The sequence below is a fragment of the Biomphalaria glabrata genome, chromosome 18 (genome assembly GCF_947242115.1).
Source record: "Biomphalaria glabrata chromosome 18, xgBioGlab47.1, whole genome shotgun sequence".
In the NCBI taxonomy this organism is placed as follows: Eukaryota; Metazoa; Mollusca; class Gastropoda; family Planorbidae; genus Biomphalaria; species Biomphalaria glabrata.
Genome location: NC_074728.1, coordinates 11,022,398 through 11,039,225, shown reverse-complemented (window position 1 = coordinate 11,039,225; position 16,828 = coordinate 11,022,398). Strand labels below are relative to the sequence as shown.

Below are 16,828 nucleotides of genomic sequence, written 5' to 3'. Positions count from 1 at the left end.
TTTAAACTTTCAAACTAGATGTCTAGGAAGTGTTTGTTTGTTTGTGAAGTTTGTGAACTTAGTTTTACATGTTTTAAACGTTTCTATAGACTTGAAGATGATAACATCCTAGCCCTTTATTACATCCTAGCCCTTTATTACATCCTAGCCCTTTATTACATTCTAGCCCTTTATTAAATTCTAGCCCTTTATTACATTCTAGCCCTTTATTACATTCTAGCCCTTTATTACATGCTAGCCCTTTATTATATCCTATCCCTTTATTACATCCTAGCCCTTTATTACATCCTAGCCCTTTATTACATCCTAACCATTTATTACATCCTAGCCCTTTATTACATTCTAGCCCTTTATTACTTTCTAGCCCTTTATTACATCCTAGCCCTTTATTACATTCTAGCCCTTTATTACATCCTAGCCCTTTATTACATTCTAGCCCTTTATTACACCCTAACCATTTATTACATCCTAGCCCTTTATTACATTCTAGCCCTTTATTACATCCTAGCCCTTTATTACATTCTAGCCCTTTATTACATTCTAGCCCTTTATTACATCCTAGCCCTTTATTACATCCTAGCCCTTTATTACATCCTAGCCCTTTATTACATTCTAGCCCTTTATTACATTCTAGCCCTTTATTACATCCTAGTCCTAACTCCAACATGTCGGCGGGCAGAATTTGAACCGGGATAATCAAAACCACAGGCTGTATTCTCTCTGCTTTTGTCTCTCCCCTTTCCCCCCTCCCAATCATTTATGGCTACCCCTTTTCAAAATCATGGCAGTGCGTTTGAACACGATAAGGACTGTAACATATATTGTCATCTCCCAAGATCTCTACTGAGCTACTATGCGATATGGGCTTCAACCCAAAGTACCCTGAACTGCTGGTCACCTGCGGGAAAGAACATTTGTCTTGGTGGAAGGTTTATGTAGAGGCAAGGCGTGTCCAACCTTCAGCGCAGCCCAATTATGAGGTACGTCATTAAACTCTTTACAGGATAGGAGGATTTCGGGAATACCTGTGCACATCAGGAATAAATTCTTGGTTTACCAAAGAATGATATACCTGGGTTCCTGAGGTTAAAAATGTCCTCTTGGATCAGGGAATAGTAAAGCTTGTCCAAATAACTTTAAGGAAAAGCATAGATATTACTATAAGTGAACTGAAGATTTCTAAAACATGCAAAATATTAAAAATACTTTTAAAAAAAGCTTTTATTGACTGAAGGGAGAGCACCTTCGATCGTTGATATATCTCTCAATATTGCAATTTTTGTCTACCATTTATCTGTATAAAACAAAATTTATTTATCATCACTAATAAAAAAATTAACCAATTTATTTTCATTCAATCCTGTGTTGTCATCAAAATGAATAATTATGCACAATTTTAACTTGATCCGAGACTGGGAAGTGGAAAAAAGAAGTGTACAAGAATCCACTCCGACAGACGGAGGCTTTCTAACAAGAACGTGACGTTTTTATTTCACTATGTAGACTGTTTTACGTGTGGTTTCATGAGAGATGTTTTATCATGTTTAGTTCCATTCTGTTGTTATTTGGCGCTGTTTTCTTTTGTTGTTTTATAATACACCATATTTTATTTCTCTTCTTAGGGTTTCCTGAAGGCGAGATACATCAACTGCTTAAGCCACAACCAGAAGGGCGATCTCATTACAGGGGATTCTAATGGAACAGTCTACATTTGGGGGAATGGGGGGAACAGCATAACAAACTTCGTTAAACACGGACATGATGTAAGTAAGATAGAGGCCCAGGTGTTACTCGAACTCATAGAGGAGCTGTAGGGCACAGCAGAAAAACTCCTTATTGAAAATTAAATGAACAAAGGGACTAAAGGGACGTTAAATCTTATGAAGAAATATGTTTTTTTTCCTAGGGGTCTGTTTTAAGTGTGCTTCAATATCGAGGTCATCTTTTGACAGCCGGGCGGGATGGGGCATTTCACTGTTGGTCCTGGCGGAAGAATATGGACAAAGAAGGAACACTGCAGGTCAGTTAACACAGTGGTACTGTATTGGTTTAAAGCTATAGCTTTGCTATTGGTATCTTCCTTAAAAGTTATTTATTTTCATAGGTTACTGTAAGTTCTAATCCATTGCAAAAAAAAAACAAAAAAAAAAACAAACTAACCTGACTTTTAAATACCACATACAACGACAAACTGTAGGCAGTCGCTGATTGTATGTTTAACATTTTGGCAGTAATTGCAAGTGTTAGGCGCTTCCACGGTGTCTAATTCTTACAAGCCAAATGGAGATAACACTCAACGTAATACTTCATCCAATGACACCAGCGAAAGGCCGGACAATCCATAGAAACTAGTTGGCGATGATACTGAATGTCGAACAAGTTTAATAGCAATGATGGGAACCGTTCATTAAATGCGACTTATTTCTACGTTGTCCAGGAAGTAGTCTGTTTACGTCGGCTGGTATTTCGTTTTATCTCTAAAATCTAGTCTTGTTTTTACTAGTCACATCATTCTCACCAAGTCAAAACTTCCTCTAATACCGAAAACAAATAATTAATTTCTAATCGTCCCTTAACACAAGTATATATTGTGTATTTTTATATTTCCTCGCATCGCCTTTATACAATCATAGAGACGTTCACAAGTCACCAATCACAAAGTACAGACTTTTGCTCTCTTGGAAATAACATGATTTAATAAAAGCCAAATTTCGGATGTATGCTTTACATGATATGTTTGAGGGAGGCTGTTGTGTATATATGGCTCCTTGTGTCTCGGAAGACAATGGATGTGCCCAGTTGGATCAATGGCTTTGGTTTCGCGAGACTGTTGTATGCATGCATTTTTAGACATATTTTGTTATATATGTGCAATGTATTATTTTTAAACAAATACCTCTGGGAAATAAAGTTATTGTTTCCTTTGTTTCTTCAAGATCCACAATTTTAGTTATGTCCTCTCTTAGATAGTATGGATAGTAGTAAGCTAGAATAGTGTTCCCGAAATCCCCAACTCGCTAAATGAAGTTATATTAGCATATATGCAGTATTAAGAGAGTCCTCAAAATTTTCAGTTGCCGAAATCTGAAGGTGGAGCCCGATGCCTGCTTCTACTACCCTCGGATGATGGCGCCACCTCTACCTTAGTGCTGGGTACAACAATGAACTCTCTGATCTATGTCAACTTAAACCAGTCGGCGACTCCTCTGGAAGGGGTCACTCTAGATGACGTCCCTATCACGCAAGTAAGTTCTGCCTTGATATGGCATAGTCTCAGAACTGTAAGCTGAGAAACTATAATAAAAAACTCCTGGCCAAATTTGTATTGGACTATATGTTCTGTGCTGCGTTTTCTCCAATAAACTTACGGTTTGCATTACAGGGGTCCCGGAACTAGCTCCCCATCGAACGCTGACAAAACTACGTCCAAGAAGAACAAGTTGTAGCTGTTCCAAATAGAGTTACATTTGTTCGCGTTTGTTTTTAGTGTTTTTTTTGTTTGTTTTTTTTACAAAGCTTCTATCAACTCACTCTGTCTGGTACAAAGTTTGTACACGTTATTTCTTCCACACCCGTTCTCGGTTCAAGCTGAGATATGGAGCAATTATTTCTTGTACCTGTCAACACAAGAATAATTAAAAAAAAATAAAATTAGTTAATTAACTATTGGTAATTAATTATTTTATTCAATATATTGAACAAGGGAAAGAAAACCTACTTAACAGCTGTGGTAGTAGGCCTATAAGTTGAATAAGCCATCTGAGTAAATATTTTGTTTATGCATTTAAAAAGGATTATGTAAACATTCACCAAGATACCCCCCTTCTTCCCCCCTCCTCCCGTTTCGTATCTGGTGCAGACAAGTGATAGGATCATAGCGCACTGAGAATGGTAAAAGCTAGACAAAAACAATCGATAAAAATATTTCTATTAAACATTTTCTAAATTCTAGGTCAATCATACGAGAATGTACGTGACTGACCCAAACTAACGGATACAATTACTCTTTGTTTTGGTTGTCAAAGTTTTTGTATTTCTTGTTGACTCCCTTTATTTTTGTCTTCCTACTCTCGGAACGAATTAAGTCTACAAAATTTTTATTGACATCACTATAGAAATCAAATGAGTAATATCAAGTCATATTCAAATAATTAATATATTGAAAAGAATATAGTTAGTTTCTTTCCAGCCACAGATATAATACCTTTCTGTATCTCTCTGAAGGCGTTATTGTTGTCAAAACTATTAAGTCGGCGCTGTTTTGTCGTTCGCTGTTTTGTCGTTCGCTATTTTGTCGTTCGCTGTTTTGTCGTTCGCTATTTTGTCTTTCGCTATTTCGTCGATTTAAAGTTTTAATGCATAATTAAAAAAAAAAAGTGTCTCTGCATGAGAGAGCACGACGTTTTATTTTGTTATATACCAATATGTGAAGATCATTAATCTAGGTATTTTGGAAATGATATGCTAGGTTTTTATATAAGCGTAAATGATAAGTAATTTTGTAACAGATTTACGTGTAAGTGGAAGGAAGGACTTGTTGACTTTTGCTGTTTTCCAGGGCCACACTGGAGACTTGCGAGCTGTGCAGAAGATCGAGCAGTCGTTCCTTGGCGCTGACATTATCACGGCCTCTACTGATGGCGTGATTTGTAAGCTGAACTCGGAGACAAGAGAGCCTGTCTGGAAGCTATGCATGAAGGGCTATCCGTTTCTCTGTGTGGACATTAACAAAGAGGGGGAACTGCTTGTACTGGGGACCAAGGACGGACAGTAAGTAACTTTAAAATAATGACTACATATGAAAAGCAAAAGCTGAAAAAAAATAATGAAAAAAAAAATACGATAAATATTATTTATAACCGTGATTCGAACTCTTCTGATAGTTAAACAAGCTGTCACTCAGCTACACATTTCTGAATATTTTGTAAGAGCGTCTGGGAAATTTTTTATTACAGAAGACATTTCAAATCTTATTTTAAAATAAACAAATAAATCTTTCAAACAATAAAGTCGTCAAGTTTAACGTTAGTGATAGACAATTTTTTTTTCTGGCGATGCTAATAAAATCTGAAATACAGATACCATTCGAGGCTTTTGTTATTATTCTAAATGACTATTTAACTTTTGTGTCTTTTACCAAATTTAAAGTTACCATAATGAAACTCACAGATATTCTCTATCCCTTTCACTCGAGCCGAACTGTTCTCTTCTAGAGACGCCAGTGGCTCTATAGTCGCGATTCGCCCAACCCTTTTGTCAATACTAATTCTTATTTGTATCTCTTTGTCAGCCTGGTGATCCTACAAGTGTTGAGAACGGACATTTCAGTGCTGGAAATTTACAATAAAAAGATTTCAACAGGGGCAATCACCACTGTCAAACTTTCGCAAGGTTTTTGTTTTTATTACATACTAATTGGTTCTTTTTAAATACTACTCTCAATATCACTTTGAAAAAAAAAGTTCATCACTTAAAATTTATTAAAGACTAAAAAAAAAGTATCTTCTCAGACTTTTAAACTGTAGGGGCAGATGATGCTCAGCTGTTTCTATGGCTGATAGTTAACGAGGGTGACCTGTGGCCAGCATAATGACCAACCGCCTTTTTTCCCCCTAAATATGTCAGATACAATTAGAAAATCAAATTTTGGAATTGGAACTTAAAACTTTTTGGGTTGGAAAATAAAGCGCTTTAATAATCTACCACCACACGCCATGGGATGAAGATAAAAACAATGTTCTATATGTAGAGCTCATCAAGTAATTCTGAAAGACAATTATTTAAATCTCTTCCCCATAATCTCTCTGTTGTCTTTCTCTCTCCTAGGGTGCCCCTTCCAGCCAACTCTAATGGGCACATGACGTATTTGGGGAAAGTAAAGACGTTTGGTCGTAGTGCTGACCACATGAGGCCTTGCTCGTCAACTGTTAGCCAAAGAAATAGATGCTCTTAACATCACCTGCCCTTTAGACCGCAAGTCTTTTTTTTTTATTTTACTTAATGTCACTTTTATGTACAAGGTTCTATCCTTGTTTTTTATCATGGATAATGAAATAGTCAGGAAAAAAACATTCAAATAGAATGTATAGAACAGAAAATAGCACTAAGGGAAAAAAGAACTATGTAAATAAAAAAAGAAGTTGTGTAAATAAGACAGTACCTCCTTTATACAACGGATAGAGCTATAATGTTGGAAACATTGGAACATTTTTTACCCCCGCCACATTCCCCTCCCCAGAGAAAAAAATCCTGGTAATGCGAATGTACAAATCTACTAGTACTGCACTAACTACACTTAATAATATTCTATTGATAGGCCCTTAGATCTAATACTAGAAGACGATGGGCGAAATGTTCCTGAACATCGATTTATTAAACTATTGAATAATGTAATGCCTACTAGATAGTCTTGAAGATAAAGATTTTCTACTTCTCTAGCCAAATTTAAATTTATTTCTTTGTATACTTGAGCTTGAGTTTTCTAGGGAAATCGTCCGAGTCGTTTTCGAGATCCGTATTTAGGCTTTTCTCACCCACCCAGAATATTGTTCCACGAAGGTACGAGTACAATTACAGGGACTCAATCCTCAGTTTATGTCCGTTAAGGCTCGTGATTGCGTCCTTTTGACCTTGCGTGCATAGCGTCCCTTGTAACCGACCAAGAAGAGGAAAACCAAGAGGATGAAGTTACTGAGTTACCTACTCTTGAGAGTACTAATTCCAGGGAACATATTAGTATCAATACTGAATTAACTGAATCCCAAAGAGAACAAATTCAGACGCTAGTTGAGAAGTATAAAGATATAATTACTGCTATACCGGGTAAAGCGAAGGTTAAAGCATTCAACATTGAGCTCACAACAGAAAAGCCTATTACACTGAGGCCATACGCAGTTCCTATTCATATGAGAGATGTCTTAAGACAAGGAGATAGAGAACATGATTCAAATGGACATTATTGAAGCGTCTCAATCGCCCTATGCATTTCCTGTTGTTTTGGTTAAGAAAAAAGACTCAACAGTACGTACTTGCATAGATTGTCGGAAATTAAACGCTGTTACCAAATTTGACGCGGAGGCTATTCCAGACCAAGAAGATCTTTTCTTACAACTTAATAGTGCCAAATTTTTTCACCGACAACCGGTTCAACGACAATAAGTTCACGACAAATGTTTCACACTTTTGACCTTTTGACCACAGTGAAGGATTTCTTCCAGATGCCAGGATTGAGATATGGCTCTCCACCCATACCTCTGTCCAGACTCTACCCATCATCTAGATTCTAAATGATCATTTCATCACATCCGTTAGTTTGAGACGTTGTGGACCTAATCCTGCTTTGAAAGAAACCTTAACTCTTGAGTTCCTATCGAAAAAGTCTGTTTAAATCGTCTATCTCCCTTTATCATCTTTTTTTTTAAAAGATCAAAAAAAGATTGCGGCAGGAGGTACCGACAAAACTGTCCACATTTACTCTCTGCAGTCAGTGGAAGGTAAAGAGGAGGAGGTTTGGGCTTTGTCAGGGAAATGCCAGGTGAGTCCCCCCCCCCACTCCCACCAATCTCAAGTCAAATGTCCTCAAGGACAAGTCTAGAAAACTTTAGTTGAGTTTCTCAACGCTTAAACTTAAGTGAATCATTAAGTTAAGTTCAGGTTCTCTACATCCAAAAGATCCGAGGGTATAATGTTGAGACATTGCCTTGTGATTATACGATTTATGCCAGGTAAATATAAAGCATATGCCACGCTAGTTGGCCTTTAAATGCCAGATATTTTATTTTTAATTCTGTGAAATCTCGCATATTTGTCATCCTTTTTTATATAGATTTGTTAGTTTACCGATGTTGGCTTGACCAATTGGTTCAATACAGAGGATCAGATAACTGGAACGGCTTGATTAGTGGTATAAGTAGCTCTACCCCTTCTAACCATGGGGGACTCGAGTTCAAATCTCGATGTAAATTACACATTTTTAAATTCTTACTTTAATATAAACTTGCACTGTGGCTGAGCGATAAAGCGCTCGGTTTCTGAACTGGGGGTCCCGGGTTCAAATCCTGGATTTTTAATTTTGGGATCTTTGGGCGCCTCTGAGTCCAACAAAGCTCTAATGACCTGTATATATCATCTGCTCTATAGATCACCGAGGACACAGAATTTGTGTTTTTTTTAAAACTAGGCTAGAATCTCAGTTTCACAGAGAGCTCAGCTTTCCAAGAACGTGTAGGAAATCAAAAAGAAAATAATTTATTAGCAAAAAAAACAACAACAAAAAAAACTTTTAAAAAATCCATGGGAAAATACTCAACATTTAAAGACATTTATCTCAATACTGTTAGATTTATTGCCCTTTTCGCTTTCAAAAAAAAATCCCTCTCTTTAATTAACTAATTGGTGAATTTTTTGTATTGATTCACGTGTGTTGTCATCTCACAATTAATCACAATAAATTATCGTGCAAAGTTTCAACTTGATCCGTGGTAATAAATGGGAGACATAACATGTACTGTATTGTCTGTATACCAGAATGAGTTGATGTAGACTTTGTATTAAGCAACTCCTGTCAACTATTGAGATTCCATATTTGCTCAGATATAGAATGCCTTTCCAGGATTGAGTTACCTCAGAGACTATTAAACCATTTCTAGGTTTGTATTCCTTGTCATATTGTGTCATTTCCAGGGCCACTACGGACATATCCACGCCATCGACTGGTCGAGCAACACGTTACAGGGAGATCTCATTATTCGAAGTAGCAGTTCGATACCTGAACAGAAGTTTTGTAAGAACATATTTAAGAGCCTTATCTTTTATATGCGAATACATCTAGAAAACAATAATGAATAAAGTCAATAAAGAGTTCAATTATTTGCACCAGTAAGCAAGACCTATATCAATTCTTTGGAACTGGAAATAAGAGAAATAAATCGGTCAATAAACTGGATAAGAGAAGTTTTAAAAAAAGACAAAAAAGGTGAATATCACAATAACAGGGTTATAATCCAATAAGGTAGTGTGAGAAAAGGGATATAATCCAATAAAGGGCTATAATCCGGTAAAGGTAGTGTACAAAAAAGGCTATAATCCAATAACGTAGTGTACATAACGGTTTAGGGTTACGAGAACCAAACATCATCACGCCACGGGCCAGATGTGGACCTCGGGCAGTAGTTTTGACGTCGTTGCTTTATTAATTAAAGACACATATATGGAAAGAACACAAATCTATTCAGTGCTACCTTGAAATGCTACCTTGAAATGCTGCCTAATTCTTGCCTTAACCTTGGAGAAAGGGGAATCAATTTTTTCCAGAAGACTACCATAGTACAAAAATTAATAACTTATCTCATGTCTTATCTTATATGACACAGACGTTACTTCAAAAAAGAATAGGATTACGCCCAACGCACTTTGAACTCAATGAGGGCCTGTGAAGTCCGATTTTCACTTCGAAAAGCCGGTTCACACTCAAGCAATGCCGAATTTGGAGGTCAGAGGCCATGAGGCAACAAAGGAGCGGAAGTCCGTTATTAATTTCCCTCAAGTCTTTCAAAAACGTATTGCCAATCAAATTGTTTCAACAAAGATTGTTGTAATATGTCCGAAAGCAAATTCCATTGATGAAAAACAAAATGACCGCGTTACCGAATGGAGTTTGGCGAGTTTGTTGAGACGAAAAGTCATCGATGATTTCCATTCCATCTATTTTCCGGAGCAAATCCTTTAGCACTAGGGTTAGCCTCGATAGCCTGAAAAACAAAGCATGTAAAGGTTGCTGTGAAGTAATGATTATTAACTATCTCTGTTGTGGGGGCCACTCTTTTGTGAATTCACTATCTCTGTTGTGGGGGCCACTGTCTTGTGAATTCACTATCTCTGTTGTGGGGGCCACTGTCTTGTGAATTCACTATCACTGTTGTGGGGGCCACTCTCTTGTGAATTCACTATCTCTGTTGTGGGGGCCACTGTCTTGTGAATTCACTATCTCTGTTGTGGGGGCCACTGTCTTGTGAATTCACTATCACTGTTGTGGGGGCCACTCTCTTGTGAATTCACTATCTCTGTTGTGGGGGCCACTGTCTTGTGAATTCACTATCTCTGTTGTGGGGGCCACTCTCTTGTGAATTCACTATCTCTGTTGTGGGGGCCACTGTCTTGTGAATTCACTATCTCTGTTGTGGGGGCCACTCTCCTGTGAATTCACTATCTCTGTTGTGGGGGCCACTCTCCTGTGAATTCACTATCTCTGTTGTGGGGGCCCTTCTCTTGTGGATTCACAGTGGCACGGCTGCCCTTCCTCAAATACAGCACTGCAATCAAGACAAGGTTTGGTCTATTTGTGTTTGCTCTAAGTTTTTTGCTAGAACTGTTTCTTTTCTGTCCGTTAACCTTTTTTGCTTCGTTCCCTGAAACACACAGACACTGACGGCCCCACGCCAGGGGGATCCACCGGGGGTGTCGTTTTGGTGGACTCTTTGATTGTAATCAGCTCGCTTTAATAATACTAATGGGAATGTCTTCGATTCCGAAGATTGAGGATGAGTGCAGTGTTTCACATGACTCTGTACACCCAGTTGCGACCTGCATATTTTCCCAAACATGATACAGGCAATGCCGTTGTCCGCTGGGAGGTCTAAATAAGTCACGGAAGACTAAAGGAAGCTCACTTTGAAGGCACATTAATAACATGGACTTCGTAAATGTGAGAGGCCTTGGTATTCTATCTCGAATCCAGACATAGGTATGCACGTTGTTATAATTTTCTAAAGTACGTAGCAAGACATGGAGTCCACATTTGGGGTGTCAGCACTAAGAATGAAGGGTACTAAGCAACTCTTTCACACTAGTTTGGAATTCAATTTATTGTACATAAGCCTGGAAATAAAATATGCTAAAATTTATAAACATAATTGAAACAGACATATTGGTTTATATTGTCATGAATAATTATACATTTACATTATACATGTACATTACATGTTTGTGATTTTTGTCCAGGGAATGTCAATACCTGTACCGAGGTACCTGGCGAATTTATGACTGATGTGACATGGGCGACAACTAACTGTGTCTTAGATCACACTTTGATAGGTAAGTGACGGTTTGTAGAGCACTACACTTATAAAGATATTACATGAAGAAAACGTTTCAATGTTCATGTCTTATTAAGTTAACTTGTATTCCGGTAGAATCACGCTACTTTTATTCTATTTAAGTTTTATCTTGCTAATTTTACTTGCGGTTTAGCCTAGTTGAGTCTGTCTATACTATAGGACTGTCAGTTAGTATTCTAGCTGACTTTGTAGTCTGTCTCTGTCAACTTGTTTTCTAGATAGGTCTTGCGGTATTTTACAGTAAACTTCTTCTTTAGAAGTGTTAGCTGTTCTTGGATCAATTGTCTTCCAGTCTACATCTGATGAACTGAACGTAATCTTGAGGTAAAGATGTCTCACCTTTACCAGCATCTTTATACTCTCCAACAACGTGGCCTGCGCTGGCTGGGTCTTGTCCGCCGGTTGGAGGATAATCTTATCCCAAAAGTCTTCCCTTATGGACAAGTAGCGACTGGTTCAAGAAAAACGGATCATCTCCACCTCCGGTATGTGGATGTAATCAAACGGGACCTTAAAGCAAAGGTCATTGATGTTGGCTGTAGAGCAGAGATCGCCCTTGACCGCATTACGTGGAGAGAGACGGTGACTAAGAAAGCTATGGACAGCGAAAAATCACCGGCCTCAGGTCTAGAAGAAAAGCGTGCCAAACGAAAAAATAGTGAATGCCAACTTAATCTGCCTTATTTTGGACGGAAAAGACTCCAGGATGGGTTTGATTTTGATTTTGATTTTAGGCACATCGGCACAATTTAGGCCATGTCGTGCCTGCTCGAGGATGGGGCTCTATAGTCACATGATTAAGGGTTCAATGAGCCATAGTTGATCTACGACCGAATGACACCAACTAGGATCTATAGAGCTAGGTGTAAGAAGATCTTGTCCTATATATATCGTCCATCAGGGCGATTAAAATCTACCGTTTTGTCGGTCAGAATAGGCCTATCCCAGTACAGCTGATGATCAGTAGACTCGAGAACCTCTTTTGGCGAGTATTTATAATAAGGAGGAGTATCCTTACCGATCAAATTGTGTGTCAAAGCCAAGTGTTGGTGTATTAGCTATGCAACTTGGTTTATTATTCTTATTATTATTATCATTCAAAAAATATTAGTACATTTTTTTGTTACGCATTTGCCATGCAGGTCTATGGAAATCGAAACAGGCCAGCGAAGGTCACATGACTTGTGTGGACGTCAGCCCTGCACGACACCTAGCTGCCATGGCAACCAGTGACGGTTCCCTTAGTTTGTTCAGATACCCATCCTGTGCTGAAGGGGTCTGTTTGTTTTGTAATTGTTTAAACTTACGTTCTGTTTGATAAGAAACCAGTTTCAGCATGGATAATAATAGAGCCTATATACTAGAACACGGAGGAGTCTATCTCCTGTGGACTCCAATATATGATTCAATACATAAGATATACTTTAGACAGGGCCGGCCTTAGGCATAGGCAAACTAGGCAGCCACCTAGGGCCTCCAATTAATGGGGGCTTCGCACAGGGCTAAAAAAAATAATAGAAAAACAAATTACGAAGCTTGGATCCAAGCTCAAACTGAGTAGAGCACCATGACAGTGTGTTTACCAGTCTAACTCTGTCTCTACTACGGAAATTGTGTTATATGAATTTCAATTATTCTTCAGTCCCCCCTCTATATTGTTATTGTTACTGTAGTTACGCTGAGTTGGTCAACTGTGGTCAAACTGAATTTCCATTTCATTGTATCAATAAAAATGATCTTATCTTACTTTATCTTAAAGTATGTATTTCGGTGTAATATCTAGCTTCTAATACATTTCACGAGATTTAAAACGCAGAAACTAACGGGTGAGCTATTCGATAACTTCTCCTTTCAATAATTCGATGTTTATTATTATTTTTTTTACGTAAGGACTTTCATCAATGTCGTGTAAGAATTCCTTTATTCAGCTGGCAAAGTCTGCTTTTTGAAAATTAAGGTCAGAAGCAAAGAACGGAAACCTGGGTGGACACGATTCTCGAAAAGGGCTCTGCACAAATTTCACGATGAGCCAAAATTAAATTTCAATTTGCATATATAATTCAATCCAATGAAATCAGTTGAATGATACTTTTTATTTTTTTGAATGGCATGTTCTTATTGTCTTGTTTGTTTATTACTAACATTTGCTCTTTACTTTGTAATCCTTTCAGGCTTTTAGTCACACCTATAAAGCTCATCACCACACCCACAACTTGTGTTTTACACCCAATGGGCGGAGCGTTCTTACAGTGGGTGGATCTGATGATTGCATCATGCAGTGGAAGCTTGTCTAACCACGTGAAGGAAGATGGGGACACTTTGAGTTTTTTTTTTTGTCATTGGACACATGTTTGTTTGTTGTGAAATGTTTCACATGTTTTGGATGTTCCTTCAGAGTTGAAGATAATTTACTTCCTAGTCCAAACCTCCCACAGTACGACGCGGGATGGCAGCGGGCAGGGTTTGAAACCGGAACTATCGATAAGTCTGAACGACAGTCTAGCGCGCAAACCGCAAGACCAGGCAGCCTACATTGGACAGATTGGACACATTGGCCAACAGCCTTTTTAAAAATTTCTAAACAAGTCTTAATTTTCTATACATTAACCAACAAAGAAAATCCCCTAAATCAAAACTTACCTACATAAACATTGACTTTTTATAATTATATCTTTACAAAAGTTCTATCATCTCACTCTGCATGATAAAATGTTTGTACACGTTATTTCTCCGACACCCAATCTCGGATCAAGCTGAAATCTTTTCACAATTATTTCTTTTACCTGACAAAACAAGAATATAAAAAAACTATTAACTAATTAGTTATTTTGTTTGGTGCCGAACAAGGAAAATAAATTGTACTTGACTGATATGGTGGTATAAACTGATTTAGTCCTCTTTATAAGTCACCGCTTTAAACTAACAATAATAATAAGGCTTGTCTTCGAGTCCGAAGATTAATGAGGAATGCAGTATTTCCCGTGGCTGCGCAGCCCCAACTAAAAATAGATAACTAAAAAACCTTTTAGTTTCATAAGCACTTCACTAGCACAGTAATTAGCGTTTCTGCTTGAGGAGGCTTAAGCCCCCTTTTTTTTATAAATGCATTTTAAAAGCAATTACGGTAACATTCACGCAGATACTCTCTTCTTTCACCCCACCCCTCTTTGTACACTACACGTTTTCATCCGGATGGAACATAAATGATATACAAATATTTGTGAAAAAAAATGTTTAAATAAAATAATAAACTTAAGCAAGTAGCCTACAATTGATTGGTAGAACGTAATAGTACGGACATTGTTCTATGGTATATTGACTTCCACAGGCTCAAATAAACGCTCTAAGTCACAATATTGGTTTCTATGTTAGAATTTTTGTGTTTTGTTTTAACTATTTCAACCAAATGTAATTTAAATAAAATATTGAAACAAAATTGAATTTATTACTTTTCGAAAAGATATTTTTTATTTTATCTGACCAATATTTAAAAAAGTATAGGTCAAAGGTCTACACGTGTTTAATAGTGTTCACCTTTTTTAAGTGCCCTGGACCTATATTCATAGAGGTGAAAAAAGTGCATAATATTCACCCCAAATACAAACATAGACACACCAAATAACAACATATTCACCCCAAATACAAACATATCCACACCATTCCCTATTCTAGATGATTGATGGGCCAAAGAGCTTTGTGATGACGCTATGGCCAGAAATAGACTGCAAACTTTGGAGACACGGTCACGCCTCAGTGAATTATGCTGACAACTTTGTTAGGTGTGTTCATTATACGAACCACCTTGGAACTCTGACAAAGAAAACAGCCCAGCGACTATTTTTTTCTATACAAACTCAATAGCTTTAAACTAAACAAGAAGATCCTAGATACTTTTTACGGCGCGACAAAACGAAATCTGCTAACATACGAAATAACTTGTTGGCAAGGCAACGCTTCATCTAAACTGTTGCGACGTCTAGAAAACATCATAAAAAGGGCATCACAACATCACCATATTTAAAGGAACTTTTTGAACAAAAATGTCTAAGGAAAATCGAAAAAATCTTGGAAGACAACGGCCACCCGCTCCATCAGAACTACGTCACGTCGTCGCGAAGTGGGCGTCTGCTGTCAATCTAAACAAGAACAGAGCGATACAAAAACTAGTTCGTACCTCACTCGGTCAGACTATATCACCGCCACTCGTTAATCAGGGAACATGAAAAGCACCAAGATGCCTGTGTGTAGTCGCTGTTGTATTTATGTGTATTTTTCTGTTGTGTTGTCTTTATATGATAAAAGAGTCCTTGTAATCACAACAAATTTCCGTAAGGATCAATAAAGCAGTCTTAGTCTTAGTCTTATTTTATTTTGGTCTTACACAGCACTCATTAAATTTGGCTAAAAGATGAGGGAGGCCCACCAACATATTCTTGAACCCGGGCCCACAGGTACCTTGTTACGCCACTGACTGCAATGTAGTTTCCACTAGGGTTCAGATGACTAGATTGACCATTTTCAGATATGAACTGCAATGAAGCTAACATATATATCTTATAATACTGTTATAAACCTGGTGGTGGCACAGATGGGGGTAGTGGTGTGTGTGTAGTCAGCCGACGCAAATCGCCCCAGGCCAGCGCTAGACAAGCGGTCAACCGTGACGAGTTTCGACGATCGGCCGAGACGAGTATCAACATGATGGTTCGGGAAGGATCGACATCGTGAACCGAGCTCAGGAGTGTCACGAGGGATGTAGTCATCTGACCACCCAGAATGGTCGAGCGGCGTTCTGTCCGGTTCGAGAAGGCCAGTAGGGACTCTATATAAGAGCGGAGGTGTCGCAGTCAAGACGGTTGAGAAAAGGGGCTCAATACAGCAAGGTTCACGACAGAGGGTTCAGAAAGGAGGTTCACGACAAGAGTTCAGAACACGGTTGACTACAGCACAGTTCAGCGGTGTGGTTCTGTACGGAGCATTACGACGGTTCAGTGCGGAGTACTATCAAGTACAGTTGAGACGAACGGCGTCTTGATCTTGGTCTGTGATCGAGTCCGACACAACGAGCCCAAGTGTGTGAAGTCAGTCCTGAACTGTTGAACCCAGTGCAAGCCCGGAACGAGACGGAGAGGCCAGTGCAAGAGTTGATACGGCGGAACGGTGTTATCGAAAAGATATTTGTACAGTCTTGTGTTACGTGCTGCCAATTGTACAGTATTGGCTGTTATTTATTCAACCATTAAAGTGTTACGTTACTTTGGAGCCCTGAGTTGTCAAGTTCTTTAAGTTGGTGGTGTATGGTGCAGTTTGCAGAGAGCCTGGATAGTGAGATTCGTAACAATACACACACAAAATTACTTGAATTTAACAGAACAGAAATGACTTCTATAAATAAATAAAAATAAAAAATAGACAATCTGAAAACGTTCACGCTCTGTTGTGGCGCTATGAAAATGGTTTAAAATTTTACTAAATGTATGAGTACATTAAAAAAAAATATATGATTGATTAAACGCACACATTTTCAGGTTTATTCAGAAAAAAAGATTTATTCCGCATATTCAAGATCGTCGGCAGCGTTTGGCGGCAAACAGGATTCGAACCCTAATTGGCAATCAAAAGTAGCAAGCGAATCCATCCGTTCATACCCTACGACCAGGCAGGCATGATATGGGGGGAAACGGTTTTTTATAAGTTAAAAAACTAACAACAAA

At 38.2% G+C, this 16,828-nt stretch overlaps 1 protein-coding gene across 2 annotated transcripts in view; it reads left to right on the top strand.

Annotated features, from left to right (window-relative positions):
• LOC106065322 (echinoderm microtubule-associated protein-like 2) overlaps positions 1–14,504 on the top strand; it is a 51,360-nt gene extending 36,856 nt beyond the window's left edge. For both annotated transcript variants that reach the window (XM_056017814.1, XM_056017813.1), the window contains exons 16-26: positions 837–980; positions 1,623–1,763; positions 1,907–2,020; positions 3,075–3,245; positions 4,559–4,770; positions 5,291–5,391; positions 7,425–7,534; positions 8,683–8,782; positions 10,999–11,091; positions 12,257–12,390; positions 13,286–14,504. In XM_056017814.1, coding sequence (XP_055873789.1) covers positions 837–980; positions 1,623–1,763; positions 1,907–2,020; positions 3,075–3,245; positions 4,559–4,770; positions 5,291–5,391; positions 7,425–7,534; positions 8,683–8,782; positions 10,999–11,091; positions 12,257–12,390; positions 13,286–13,408 — 1,443 coding nt within the window. In that variant the 3' untranslated portion in view covers positions 13,409–14,504. The remainder of the gene's footprint in view (positions 1–836; positions 981–1,622; positions 1,764–1,906; positions 2,021–3,074; positions 3,246–4,558; positions 4,771–5,290; positions 5,392–7,424; positions 7,535–8,682; positions 8,783–10,998; positions 11,092–12,256; positions 12,391–13,285) is intronic.
• The last annotated feature ends 2,324 nt before the right edge of the window (positions 14,505–16,828 follow it).